The sequence below is a fragment of the Stenella coeruleoalba genome (assembly GCF_951394435.1).
Source record: "Stenella coeruleoalba genome assembly, chromosome: 14".
NCBI lineage: Eukaryota > Metazoa > Chordata > Mammalia > Artiodactyla > Delphinidae > Stenella > Stenella coeruleoalba.
Window position 1 is genome coordinate 26,827,701 of NC_137160.1, and position 15,131 is coordinate 26,842,831.

At 44.8% G+C, this 15,131-nt stretch overlaps 1 protein-coding gene across 2 annotated transcripts in view; it reads left to right on the forward strand.

Moving 5' to 3' along the window:
• Nucleotides 1–2,934: 2,934 nt before the first annotated feature.
• Nucleotides 2,935–15,131, forward strand: part of ST8SIA5 (ST8 alpha-N-acetyl-neuraminide alpha-2,8-sialyltransferase 5) — a 74,852-nt gene continuing 62,655 nt past the window's right edge. For both annotated transcript variants that reach the window (XM_079942101.1, XM_079942102.1), the window contains exon 1: nucleotides 2,935–4,869. In XM_079942101.1, the coding sequence (XP_079798227.1) occupies nucleotides 4,739–4,869 (131 nt within the window). In that variant the 5' untranslated portion in view covers nucleotides 2,935–4,738. The remainder of the gene's footprint in view (nucleotides 4,870–15,131) is intronic.

The following is a 15,131-nucleotide window of genomic DNA, read 5'->3' on the forward strand; positions in this document are numbered from 1 at the left end:
ACAATGCTGTGTTAGTTTCTACTGTACAGAAAAGTGAATCAGCTATACATATACATATATCCCCCCCTTTTTGGATTCCCTTCTCATTTAGGTCACCGCAGAGCACGGAGTAGAGTTCCCTGAGCTATACAGTAGGTTCTCATTAGTATCTATTTTATACATCGTATCAATAGTATATATATGTCAATCCCCATCTCCCAATTCATCCCACCACCCCCCTTTCCCCCTCGGTAAACCCAGCTTTCTTAAACCAGTAGAAACCTCTAAGGTCTTTTCAAAATAGGAATCTTTCCATTTTCTATTGGAGACAATGCTCACAGCATGAGTAATGCTCATCAGTTATCAGTTATTTAGCAGATTGTGCCAGTGTTGACATTTATTCTTGGCTTAATTGTGCATGAGTGTGTGTTTTAAACAATGATGCAGCTGTCCCCATTCCCGGCAATTAGGATATAAAAATGGTGTTCGCTGAATCTGGCAGAGGGACCAGTTCGCCATGTGTTTACTCTTTTGTTTGCAAGGCCTTCTGAGTACTTGCTGCAATTCTACAATCAGAATATCAGTTTGGCTTAAAATAGAACCATGTTTCCATTAATAGAAACAACAGGGACTGCAGACCTCTATGTTTCAAGATCTTCAGTCTCTGACTCCATCATAGATGCTTGCAATTGTGTGTATGTGAAAGACACTTCTTTGACTTCCTGTGGAGACAGGTTTAAAATGCCATTAGGATCAGAAGAGCAGTGTCAGCAGAGATCTGGACTATTGCTAGTCCAGACTATTGCTCTGCAGAGTATCAAGCAATCCAAATACCTCCCATATATAAGTTCCAGGGCCCCAGTGGACACCAAAATCCACCAGTGCTCAAGTCCCTTACATAAAATAGCATAGTATTTGCATAAAACCTATGCACATCTCTAGACTGCTTATATTACCTACTACAATGTAAATAGTTGTAAATACAGTTTAAATGCTATGTAAATAATTGCTGGTACACAGCAAATTCAAATTTTGCTTTTTGGAACTTTCTGGAGTTTGGAATTTTTTCCAAATATTTTCATCCCTGGTGGGTTGAATCTGAGGATGTGGAACCTGTGGATGTGGAGGGCCCACTCTACTGCCACGAGATTCTATCTATGGCTAATGCCAGCATCAATATTCTTCACTGCTGATTCATGCAGGTGACCAGGCCATTGAGGAGAGACAGTATCCAGGGTCTAAAGCTGTTATTTTCTCTTGACTATTTTGGCTCTTGGCTTGGTGGGCTTTTTGCTATTAGATTAGCTAGTTAGTATCAGCTAGGATGGGACCAGTTCCTTATTAGGTCACGGCAAGTCTGAATAAATTACCTATGAAAAAATAACTTATCCCTTTGGAAACTGTTCAGCAGTAGGCACTAAAGCTAAGCATAAGTACTCCATGCCCCAGCAATTTCACTTCTAAATCCTGATAGCCAACGGATACGCACGCATATATTCACCAAAAGACGTGCGCTGGAATGTTCATGGCTGCAACTACGCAGATGTCCGTCAACAGGAGAATGGATAAACAAGTTGTACTACAGTCCAACAATGGCATACTATAAACTGAACTCTAACACACAAGGCATTAGTTTTCTGTTGCTGTGAAACAAATTACCACAAACCTAGCAGCTGAAATCAACACACACTTACCAGCTCACAGTTGTGCTCATCTTAAATCTGGGCCCGGTGTAGCTGGGTTTTCTGCTGAGGGCCTCACAGGCTGAAGTTAAGGTGTTAGGTGCTGAAGCTCAGGATCCTCTTCCACGTTCATTTGGGTTGTGGGCAGAATTCGGGCCTTTTTTTGTGACTGGAGGACTGAGGTCCCTATTTCCTTGCTGCCTGTCACCAGGAGCCAATGTCAGCTCTTAGAGACCGTCTGTATCCATGTGGACCCCTCGATCTTCAATACCAGCAATGAGGAATTTCCCTTGTGTCAATTCCTCTCATACTTCATTTCCCTTTCACCGGAAAAAGCCCCATCCTTTTTCAGGGCTCATGTGATCAGGCCCACTGAGAACAATCTCCATACCTTAAAGCCAACTGATGTGGGTCTTAATTACATCTGCAAAATGCCTTTACAGCAGCACCTAGATTAATGTTCAGTTGAATAACTGGGAGAGGCTGCGAGTACAAGAGAGGATGAGGAATCTTGGGGGCCATCTTAGAATTCTGCCTACCACACAACAGGGATGAATCTCACAGTCAATAGTGGGCAAAGGCAGTCAGACATGAAAGAACATACAATGTATGATTCCATTTCCATCTTCCATAAAATGCAAGAAAAGGAAACACTGATGTTTGGTGTTAGAAGTCAAATGGTGGTTTTTCTTGAGTGTGTAGTAACTAGAAAGCTGCAGGAGGAGATTCTGGGGGACTGATAACGTTTTTGTTTCTTGATCTGTGTGTGCCGATTACATGGTGTATTTAACTTGTGAAAACTCAGCAAGCTGTACATTTTTAGAATAATTTGGATTTATTACTTTAAAATAGAGTCGTTTGGTTTTTCCAGGGAAGCGTGCATCCAGAGACAGCTATAAGTGTCGGTACCTGACGTGAGTGGAGAATAAGCAGGAAAGGAAAGGAGACAAGAGAGTGCCTTGCCTGGCGTGATGGTGATACACCTTATGCACACTGCGGGCAAGGGCCAACTAAGTGAAGAGCTAGGACTCTGTTAACTTGAGCCTGCGTGCTGGACCTACTACATAATTTATGTGGCCCATTGCAAAGTGAAGTACTGGGCCTCCTTGTTCAAAAATTGAGAATGTGAAGACAGTAAGAGTGGAACGTTAAGGCAAGGCTGAGGGTGCGGTTACGGCACTGGTCCCACTCCCTGGAAGCCAACCCTGCCTGTGGGTGTGGGAGGAAGAGCTACCTCTCCGATTCCAGTCTTTGAGCTTTGACCCTATTGACTGTAGACTGGGTTAGCTGGAGCCTAGGAGGTGCTAACTCATTAGTACATGCAAAAGCAAGCATTTTGATGTGCAAGACACCAATCAAATGTGGGGATTATAATAATAATGGACCATCTAAATGTTTATGTATTATTTCTTTCGTTGGCTAAAACGCCTACTGGCAACCTCATGGACAATATGCATTTGATACATAGATGGCACAGGGTCCACTTTCACCTTGTAAATTAGCATGAATTCCAAGACATTGGTGGAACCCTAATCATGAGATTTAACCATGTGTTCTTTGGTCTTTTCAGTTCAAAGAGCGAACTATTAAATGCCGAGACCAGAATATTGGAGTCTGGGTACTTCACCGTCAAAGTTCTTTTTCTCGCTGAGAGATTCGAGTTCCAGTCAAGTTCCAAGCTGAAGCCCCGACCTGACTCTAGAACCTCCCCGACTGGCTGGAGGGCCCTGGGAAGGGGCGCCCTAGAATCATCCAGTGAGGGCTACGTGGTGACCGCCGGGGGCACGTGACTCCCAGGCGGTGGAGACTCGCAGTGCCAGGCTGCCAGGGCTGTGGCTGGGCGTGCGGGGTGGGGTGCGGGGTGAGGGGAGGAGCGGGGAGCACAGTTCGAGATTAGGATTTCTGATGCGGTACGGCTTTGGCATTGCATTTGTTTATTTTTCCCCGGTGTGCACTCTTGAAGCACAGACCTTTCTAGACAGTGACTTACTAAAGCTTTGGGGGACAGTGGCTCCCGAAGGCGGCCAGCTGCCTGACCTAAGATTTACGAGTGGTTCCAAGGATGAGACAAGGTCCCAGTGTCTCGGTGACAATAAGGTCTTTGACGAACAGGCGGGAGCTGCGGCTGGGGAATGCGAGGAGGCCTGTGGCCCTGGCGGAGAGCCCCTGAATCTCCTCCATGCTGGAGTGGGGCTCCCGGGACGCGGGCGGGCGATCCCGCAGGCCATCAGCATGCAGGAGCCGCGCGCTCCGTCCTTGAAGGGCTACCCGGCTGACCTTGCTCCGCTTTCTCCGGAGAAATCTCCCCGAGAGCGCGAGGACTCGGCCGCGGCGGTGACTCGGTGCCTTGCGCGCCGCATGCAAACGCTCCCCTCCAGCCAGCCCAGCTCCGCAGCCGCGGTTTCCCTTCCTGCCTCCTTTTTAAATTCCACGATTCAAACCCGGCATTTTCCGCTCCACCCCTTCCCCTTTCCATCGCCCGCCTGTCTTCACCCAGACTGTCCGGGTGTTTTGTCCCCTACCTCCCATCTGCAGAACTGAAGGCCGACCTTCGCGCTCCCTCGCTGCGGGCCCGGAGATCGGACTTGGCCCGCCAGGGCCGGGCACTGCGCTCGAAGGCCGATCCGGAGCCCGGCCGGAGGGGGCGGTGTGCGGCGCTCTCGGGCGCACAGGCGGACCTTGCCCGTGCCCCGCTCCCCATTGGCCGCCACCTCGGCGGGAGGGGCCGCCCGCGCTCAGGGCACCTGGCGTCGCCGCTCCGCAGGGAAATCGGAGGCTGCCGGGCGCGGACGCCGGGAGGGAAAGGCGTCCGGAGGGAAGGCCCGGGGCCGCTGTCGAGTTCCCAGAGGCCTGCCCTGTTCTGCCAGCCGCCCCGCCGCGGGCGATGCTCGGATGCCCCTGCTCCGTCTTCGCCAGCCGGAAACTTTGCCCGGAGAAGTCCTCCACCCTCCTGACCGCGTGGAGAGGCGCCTGGTGGGCCGCGCGCCCCCAGGGGCCCCGCAGCCCCGCGCGTGATTGCGGGGGCCCCCAGGCGCCTGGCGCACGCCGCGACCCGCCGTGCGCGAGCGGCCGCCAGGATGCGCTACGCGGACCCCTCGGCGAACCGGGATTTGTTGGGGAACCGAACTTTGCTCTTCATCTTCATCTGCGCCTTCGCCTTGGTGACCTTGCTGCAACAGATCTTGTATGGCAGGAACTACATCAAGAGGTAAGAAAGTCCGAGCGCGGGTCGGGGTGCGCGGAGCCCGCGGGTGAGTCCCCAGGTGGCGGCCGCAGCATCCGCCTCGGCGTCCCCGGGGTGAGCGACCGTGGGTCTGAATTTAGCCTCGAGCACCGCCGCGTTAGGTTCGGGTCACCGCGCCCGAAGCGCATCTCTACTCCCAGCTAGAGGAGAACGCCTGCCCAGCGCTGGCCGGAGGCGCCCAACAACTTTGTTCTGTTGTGAAAAATGGGGGACAGGTTGGAGTTCGGAGCGGCCAAGCTGACGATAAATCCATGTGAATGCCCTGAGCGGCCGCAGGGGTCAGATCGATGTCCCCAAATCTACAGCGCCATGGCCATTTGGTTGGAGGGGAGGCTGCCGGGTGTGGAGGGCTCAAAATCGGATAGGCTTACCACTCGAGTCCTGAACTTTGGTGGGGGCCCTTAGGGGCAAAAGCATATTGTTCCCCGCAGGAGTGCCGGGTTAGGTTGGGGGGATAATGGGCTAGGACGATGCGACAGAGATAGTGAATCCTTATAAACCAGTAACCACTGGATCTGTGAAACTCACAACCTGATCCCTCTGAAACAGATGGTTCTTTCTCATCCTTACGCAGAAGGTCAGAGCTGCAGCAGAAGTTAACCCTCCCCTCCTGGGCTCTCCTGCCACCCCACCTCATCCACGGGCAAACTCCATTAAGAGACAGAGGAGTAGGAGGCGTCACTCAGAAACTCAGGCCCAGCCTCAGGCCCTGTGTGTGCGGAAAATATATGGAAATGCCAACCGTTTTCGTCTGCCTGCCCTGCTGGCAGGGGAACAGCTTCGGGTTACTCTGCCTGGTTCCAGGGCTTGGGGAGAGGGCTGCCCCAGGATCCTCCCATTTCAGAGCCTCTTTTGGAAAGAACCCACCTCTCTTTTCTGCTGGAGGTTTTTCCTTTGCTGTCAGTTGTCTTCCTACTCTCGCTGCCCCTCCCCAGCGAGGCTGATAGAAAACAAAATGCCTGGCTAGCTATATAAACATCCCGTCTCCTCTAAACTTCTAAATAATAAAACAGTTGTTCTCTTTTCATCCTTTGGATTCCACAGCAGTCATTTGTGCCCCTGGTCTGGGCGGCACTCAGGGATGGGGGAGTGACATTGCTGCCGGGCCTTGGCTCACAGTAGGAAAGCCAAGCAGTTAGGCCATTTTCCGCTCCATGTCCCAGAGCTGGGTAGGATGAGGCCCCTTGGCCAGGACATTTGTTTCCAACCAGCCGCTGCTCCTGACCTTCCCAGAGAGCATTTTTCTCTGGTTGAGGGCAGCTGGCGAGCTCTGCCTGGTGCTGGTATCTTTAAAGGACGTTTTCAGAGAGTCTCCCAGCTTGCCGGAGCCCATTGGGCCTGCTGCCCCCCAGAGATGACCCTGCTGGGCCCCAAATGGCCTGCTTGCTCCTCAGCAGGATGGCTGTGGGTACCTACCCCCTGCTGGCACCTACCCAGAGCTGCCGGGGCTGCCGGGATCGTTGCCGTCTCGTCAACAGCGGGAGAATATCCGTGCCCACGGCAAATGGCAGCTCAGCTTCTAAGTGCTTGCCCCGGCAGGCCCTCCCTGATCTTGGGTGGATGTACCAGCTGCCCGGAGCTCAGCGGGCATACCAGTTGCATCCCATCCTCTCACACAGAGACCCTGAGCCCCTCAGTCTCAGAGGCCGCCTCACAGGCCTCACTCCAGGGACTGAATGAATCCAATCAAGTAAGCAAAAGTTGCATGCATTCAATCCTGGAAGGGCACCATGGGGTCTTTAAAGAAGATGATGTGGTCCTGGTGTTCAGGAGGCTTGATGTCTCCTTGGGGAAACACAATGGCCACAAATGAGATAGGAATGAGTGTTGAAATGTTTAAGGTGGGAGACACCACTGGGCTGGAGCTGTTAGGGAAGGCTGCCCGGAGAAGGCTTGACCTGAGTGGGCCCGTGAAGGAAGGAGAAGTTTTGGGCAGGTGAGCAGAAGTGCACATCAGGAACCGAAGGGGGCAGGAGCAAAGGTGCGGAGATGTGGCACCGCCTCCTCGCACCTCTCCCAGGTTGACCTACCTGTGCTGTCACACTTGGCTTAACCTCTGGTTAGCTGCTCCCGGGGCTGTCCTGACCCTGAACCAGGTTGCGGCTGCCACATCGGAGCACGAATAACACCTGCTCCCCTATCTTGTTTCCTACACATCTCATCACTGTAATGAATCAACTTGATGGGATTATTGGTCTGTCTCCTGTGTAGAAACACTTGAGTGTTCCTCCAGCAGATGTCCTGGAACAGCCTGCATCAGAGTCACCTGCATGGCCATTGACATGCAGATTCCTGGGCCCCTCTCTGCGGGTGGCATCCAGTAACCTGCTTTTTTAACAAGCTCCTCAGATGATTTGTAACAAGTCCTCTCTGCTGCTCTAGGCCCGTGGTTCTCAATAGAGGGCAGTGTTTTTCCCCAGGCAATGCCTGGAGACACTTTTGCTTGTCACAATGGGGAGAGGAGAGCATCTGGCATCTCGCAGGCTGAGGCCAGGGACAGGGCTAAAGATGCTGCAATGCATGGCCTGTCCACGACAAAAGACTTACCCAGCCCCAAATGTCAGCAGTGCTGAGGGGGAGAAACCCTACTCTAGATGAAAATTCCATGAGGTAGAGGTTCAGTCTGTTTTGTCCCCAGCTGTACCCTGAGCGCCAAATATGGTGCCTGGCACATAGTAGGTTCTCAAAATATTGGGTAATGATTGAAAGTGGTGTGTGCGTGCACACGGGCAGGGGTAGTGATCACAGGGACACAGTGAAGACGTGGATCCCACTGGCGTACGGGGGAGTGTAGGGAAGGAGGGGACAGACGTAATATTGGGTCAGCGGCTTCAGTGAAGTGCTTTGCGGATTGGGAAGGACAGCTGGAATTTGGTTCATTAGGCCATAGGGAGCCACATGTGGTCCTTGAGTAGAGTAGGGATGTGATCAAAGCCTTTTAAGGAAGGGGTAGAGAAAGGGAGAGAAGGGGAAGCTGTTGTCACAGCCTGGCCAGAAGTGAGGAGAACGTGGTGCTGGGGGCAGATCTACTTTGGAGCCAGGGATTCATTTGTCCATTCTTTGCTTCTGTGCTGAGCTGTGTGGATGCCTTCGGCAGAGCCTTCATTGTTTGATGTGACACAAAGAGCTCAGGGGCACAAAGAGGGCCAGCTGTTCCGGTGAGAATCAGGGACAGATTACACCCGAAGGAAGTGGGGGTGTGAGTCAGTCTGCATTCTTTTTTTGGGCCCCTGGCTTCTCCCTGTGCTGTACAGGGGACACTGCTGGGAAAGGGAGCGGAGGGGGAGGGAGGAGGAGAGGAGGAAGGTGGCAGCGCAGGTGGCTTAGTGGGCTCAGGGTCTCTACAGGAGAAGGTGCACTGTATGTGGATTAGGAGGGAAAGGCAAGAAACAGAGCTGTGAAGTTTGCCCTTGGTGCTTCCTGGCTCCACATCTGCTCTTGATTGAACAAATCCTTAACGAAGATTTCCTACACGCTGAACACCACAATGGTGTGCAAGACAGACACAGCCCAGGGTTCTCGGGAGCTCACAGTCTATGGGGAAGACAGAAGGACACATAACACATACACGAGCCACACCGGAGTTGTGGACAAGGAACTCTAAGGATGTGGAGGGAGCCATAGTGAATCAGGGTGTCTTCAAGGTGCAGGGAGACATTTGAAGGAAGTCTTAAGGAAAGGAGAATGACCCATAAAAACACGGGAATGTGGAAGGATGGTGGAAGGTACCCAGGTTGAACAACAGTAGAAAAGTGCAGGGGAGACTTGAGTAATTCTTCATACCTCCTATATAGCTGGGGGGCAGGGTGGGGCAGGGTGAGGCAGGCAGGGCCGGGCTATGCAGAACTAAGTGGGAAATATGTGAGAAGGAGCTTGTCTGGAGCAAAGAGGGTAACGAGTTCGAGTCTAGATCTGCTCAGATCTTGCAAGGCAATCCACTTGGAACTCTCCAGTAGCTCATTGGAAAGGAGCTCGGGAACTGTGGGTGGACAAGAGCCAGACTAACAGTGGAGATCTTGGAGTCGCCAAGCATCAAAATCAGCATTTTTCCAACTTTTAGGATTGTTATCCACAGTTAAGAAATATGTTATACCCAGGGATCCAGGGCACACTCACATATACATGCATCTGAAACAAGCATTTTGTGAAAGAATATTTGGCTTTATTATGAGAAATTCACTTTAGTATTTTCTATTCTACTTCATTAAAAAATTCTGTTTCACTTCATTTAAAACATAAATTCAGCCTTAAAAAGGAAATTCTTTTTTTTTTCTTTTAAATTGTGGTATAGTTGTTTTACAAAGTGTGTTAGTTTCTACCGTACAAAAAGGAAACTCTCCCCTTGAGCCCTCCACTGCTCCAAATTCCCTTTGTTAGTGCTAAAACCTTCACATAAACTCATATCCCTGGAGTGTTAAGGACTTCAGTTACTCATACTTTAACAGAGGGGTAAGGAAAGGGCAATGTTTTTGTTTTTATGTTTTTTTGTTTTTTTTAAGGAAGAAAGGACATTGTGTGATCTGGTCGCAACCTGCCTTTTAAACTTAATCTCAGAGGACGACTAGATAGGCATGGGCCTTGAATGCCCTCCTCCACTGTCTCTCAGTGGAGCTTTATAATTCTCCATAAAGCATTTGAACATTTTTTGTTAGATTTATCTCTAGCTACATAGTTTTTACTGCTACTGTAAAAAAAAATCTTTAAAAAATTATATTTTCTAACCATTTGTAGCTAGTATAAAAAATAAATTTTATTTTTTTGTATATTGATTTTATAATCAGCAAGCTTGATGATAATAATAATCAACACATAATGATAATAATTTATCTGTAGAGTCTTCTGGGATTTCTTTGTAGACTTTTTTTCCCTTTCATTACAATCCTCATACCATTTTATAAAAAATTAATTTTTATTGGAGTATAGTTGCTCTACAATGCTGTGTTAGTTTCTACTGTACAGCAGAGTGAATCAGCTATATGTATATATATATCCCCTTATTTTGGATTTCCTTCCCATTTAGGTCACCACACAGCACTGAGTAGAGTTCCCTGAGCTATACAGTAGGTTCTCATTAGTTATCTATTTTATACATACTATCAATAGTGTATATATGTCAATCCCAATCTCTGAATTCATCCCTCCCTTTCCCCTCTTGCTGTTCATACATTTTTTTCTCTATGTCTATGTCTCTATTTCTGTTTTGCAAACAAGATCATCTATACCATTTTTCTAGATTCCACATATGTGTTAATATGTGATATTTATTTTTCTCTTTCTGACTTACTTCACTCTGTATGACAGTCTCTAGGTCCATCCACCTCACTACAAATAACTCAATTTTGTTTCTTTTTATGGCTGAGTAATATTCCATTATATATATGTACCTCATCTTCTTTATCCATTCCTCTGTTGATGGACATTTAGGTTACTTCCATGTCCTGGCTATTGTAAATAGTGCTGCTATGAACATTAGGGTGCATTTGTCTTTTTGAATATGGTATATGTCCAGTAGTGGGACTGCTGGGTCATATGGTAGTTCTATTTTTTGTTTTTTAAGGAACCTCCATACTGTTTTCCATAGTGGCTGCACCAATTTACATTTCCACCAACAGCATAACAGGGTTCCCTTTTCTCCACACCCTCTCCAGCATTTATTGTTTGTAGATTTTTTGATGATGGCCATTCTGACTGCTGTGAGGTGATACCTCATTGCAGTTTTGATTTGCATTTCGCTAATAATTAGTGATGTTGACCATCTTTTCATGTGTTTCTTGGCCATCTGTATGTCTTCTTTGGAGAAATGTCTATTTAGATCTTCCGCCCATTATGGGATTGGTTTTTTTTTTTTTTTGATATTGAGCTGCATGAGCAGTTTTTATATTTTGGAGATTAATCCTTTGTCCGTTGCTTCGTTTGCAAATATTTTCTCCCATTCTGAGTCTTGTCTTTTCGTATTGTTTATAGTTTCCTTTGCTGTGCAAAAACTTTTAAATTTAATTAGGTCTCATTTGTTAACTTTTATTTTCACTACTCTAGGAAGTGGGTCAAAAAAGATCCTGCTGCGATTTATGTCAAAGAGTGTTCTGCCTATGTTTTCTTCTAAGAGGTTTTATAGTGTCTGACCTTACATTCAGGTCTTTTATCCATTTTGAGTTTATTTTTGTGTATGGTTTTAGGGAGTGAAGTAAAACTGAAACTGTCACTGTTTGCAGATGACATGATACTATACATAGAAATCCTGAAGATGCCACCAGAAAGCTATTAGAGCTAATCAAAGTCACAGAATACAAAATTAATACACAGAAATCTCTAGCATTCCTATACACTAACAATGAAAGACCAGAAAGAGAAATTAAGGAAATAATCCCATTTACCACTGCAACAAAAAGAATAAAATACCTAGGAATAAACGTACCTAAGGAGGTAAAAGACCTGTACTCAGAAAACTATAAGATGCTGATGAAAGAAATCAAAGATGACACAAACACATAGAGAGATATACCATGTTCTTGGATTGGAAGAATCAATATTGTGAAAATGGCTATACTATCCAAAGCAATCTACAGATTCAAAGCAATCCCTATCAAGTTACCAATGATATTTTTCACAGAACTAGAACAGAAAATTTTACAATTTGTATGGAAACACAAAAGACCCTGAATAGCCAAAGCTATCTTGAGAAAGAAAAATGGAGCTGGAGGAATCAGGCTCCCTGACTTCAGACTATACTACAAAGCTATAGTAATCAAGACAGTATGGTACTGGCAAAGAAACAGAAATATAGACCAATGGAGCAGGATAGAAAGCCCAGAGATAAACCCACGCACATATGGTCACCTAGTCTATGACAAAGGAGGCAAGAATGTACAATGGAGAAAAGACAGCCTCTTCAATAAGTGTTGCTGGGAAAACTGGACAGCTACGTGTAAAAGAATGAAATTACAATCCTTATACCTTAATTTACTTTTCTTATCTTACTGTGCTGATTAGGACCTTTGATATCATGTTCAACAAAAATGTCATAGTGAATATCCTGGCCTTAATTCTGATTTTTTCCTTAAAAATTTTTTTTAAAAAAGAATAGCTATATTGAAATATACTCATAAATCCACCCATCTATAAATTCATAAAATTCACCCATTTGAAGTATACAATTAAATGGCTCTTAGCATATTCACACAGTTATGCATCCCTCACCACAATCAATTTTAGAACATTTTCCTTACCCTGCAAAAGAAACCTTGTACCCCTTAGCCATCATCCCCTAGTACCCCTATATCTCCCAGCTCTAGAAATGAATAACTACACTAATCTGTCTCTATGGATTTGTCTATTCTGGGCATTTCATATAAATGGAAACATACAATATATGGTCCTGTGTGACTGGCATATTTCACTAAGCATATTTTCAAGGTTCATCCATGTTGTAGCATGTGTCAGTTCTTCATTTCTCCTTTTTTAATTTTTAATTGGAGTATAGTTGATTAACAATGTTGTGTTAGTTTCAGGTGTACAGCACAGTGATTCATTTATACATATACATGTATCTATTCTTTTTCAAGTTCTTTTGCCATTTAGGTTATTACAGAATATTGAGCAGAATTTCCCATGCTATACAGTAGGTCCCTGTTGGTTATCTATTTTAAATATAGCAGTGTGTATATGTCAGTCCCAAGTTAGTACTTCGCTTCTTTTTTTTGATGAGTAATATTCAATTTATGGATACACCATATTTTATTTATCCATTAATGATGGAATTTTTGGGTTCTTTCTACATTTTTGCTGTTATGAATAAGACTGCTATGAGCATTTGTGTACAAGTTTTGTTGTTGTTGTTGTTGTACGCGGGCCTCTCACTGTTGTGGCCTCTCCCGCTGTGGAGCACAGGCTCAGGACGTGCAGGCTCAGCGGCCATGGCTCACGGGCCCAGCCGCTCCGCTGCATGTGGGATCTTCCCGGACCGGGGCATGAACCTGTGTCCCCTGCATCGGCAGGCAGACTCTCAACCACTGCACCACCAGGGAAGCCCTGTGTACAAGTTTTTCTGTGGACATGCGTTTTCATTTCTCTTAGGTATATACCTACAAGTGGAATTGTTGGGTCATATGGTAACTCTATGTTTTACCATTTGAGGAATTGCCAGGCTGTCTTCTGAAGTGGTTATACCATTTTACACTCCCTCCAGCAGTGTATGAGGATTCCAAGTTCACCACATCCTTGGAAACACTTATTATTTGTCTTTTTGATCAGTCATCTTAGTGGTTTTGAAGTGGTATTTCATTGTGGGTTTGATTTGTGTTTCCCTGATGGCTGGGGATGTGGAGCATTCTTTTGTGTGCTTATTCTTGGCCATTTGTATATATTCTTTGGAGAAATGCCTATTCAGATTCTTTGCCCATTTTTAAATTGGATGATTTGTTTTTCATTATTGAGTTTTAAGTGTTCTTTATAGATTTCAAATATAAGTCTCTTGTCAGATATATGATTTGAAAAACATTTCTCTCATTTTATTGGTTGCCTTTCACTTTCTTGATGATGTCCTTTACAGCATGAAAGTTTTAATTCTGATGAATTCCAATTCATCTACTGTTTTTATTAGTTGCTTGTGCTTTAGGTGTCATATCTAAGAAACCATTGCCTGTGTACAATATCCAATGTCACAAAGATTTACACCTATGTTTTCTTCTAAGGGTTTTTATAGTTTTAGCTCTTATGTTGAGGTCTTTGATCCATTTTGAATTAATTTTTGTATATGGTGTCATTAATCCTGATTTTAAGAGAAATGGTGGTAAAGTGTCACCACTGAGTCTGTGTGCTTGGTTTTGTTTTGTTTGTTGTTGTTTTGTAGATATCCTCTAGTAGGGTAAAGAAGGTTCCCTTGTGGAGTATGCTAAAAAGTTTTGTTGTTTTACTGTGTTTGGATACTAATTTTAATCAGATGCTTTTTCTACATCTATTGGACGATATGGACTTTTTCTCCTTTACTCTTTTGATGTGGTAAATTGTACTAATAGATGTTAAACTTATAATTTTAGAGATAAACCCATATTGTTCATGGTACATTATTTGGTTTATATGATGTGAGATTTTATTGACTAATATTTTTATCTAGGATATTGTATCTCATGTTCTTGAATGATAGTGGCATGTAATTTTTTAAATGCTGTTTTTGTCTAGTTTTAAAACCAGTCTTGTAAAATGAGTTGGGAATGTTTCCTATTTATCTGTTTTCTGGAATGGTTTATGGAAGTTTGACATTTATTTTTTGAAAGCTTCGTAGAATTCACCTGTATAGCCACCAGCACCTAATGTTTTCCTTGTTAAACTTACTAGAATTTTAGAATTAAATTACTAATTATTAAAATTAAATTACTAATTCTGTTTCTTTAATGGTTTAAGACTGTTTAGGTTTTTATATTTCTTCAATCATTTTTTGGCAAATTATATTTTTACAGAAAATTTTCAAAAGATTTCATATTTATTCATACAAAGTTCATAATACTCTCTGTTACATCTGAGTTTTGGCCACTTTTTTTATTCCTAACATTGTTTATTTCTTTTTCTATTTTTTTACTGATGTTTATTAAATGGCCAGCTTCGGGCTTCGTTGATTCCTCTCTTGTATCTTTACTTTCTATTTCATTAATTTTTATGCTTTGGTTTTATTCTAGTATTATTTTTCTAACTTCTTAAGTTGGATGCTTATCTCTTTAATTTTCAGTCTTTAGTATTTTCCATTGTACACTTCTAAGGTTATAAAATTTCCTCTAAATAATTCTTTAGTTAAAGCCCTGTGTTTTGGGATGATGATGATGATAACAGCAATTTGGTGTTATATTGCATTTACCATATGCCAGGTACCAGCCCAAGTGGTTTATATATTACCACACTGAATTCTAACAACAAGTAATAGATGCAATTACTATTCTCATTTTATAGGTGAGGAAACAGAAGCACAGTGAAGTTAAGTAATTTGTTCAAGGTCATACAGCTTGTAACTACCAGAAATATTTTCATTGTCTTAAACTTTTTATTTATTTATATATTAAAAAATTTTTGGCTGTGTTGGGTCTTTGTTGCTGTGCACGGGCTTTCTCTAGTTTTGGCGAGTGGGGGCTACTCTTCATTGTGGTGCGTGGGCATCTCATTGTGGTAGCTTCTCTTGTTGTGGAGCAAGGACTCTAGGCACGTGGGCTTCAGTAGTTGTGGTGCACGGGCTCAATAGC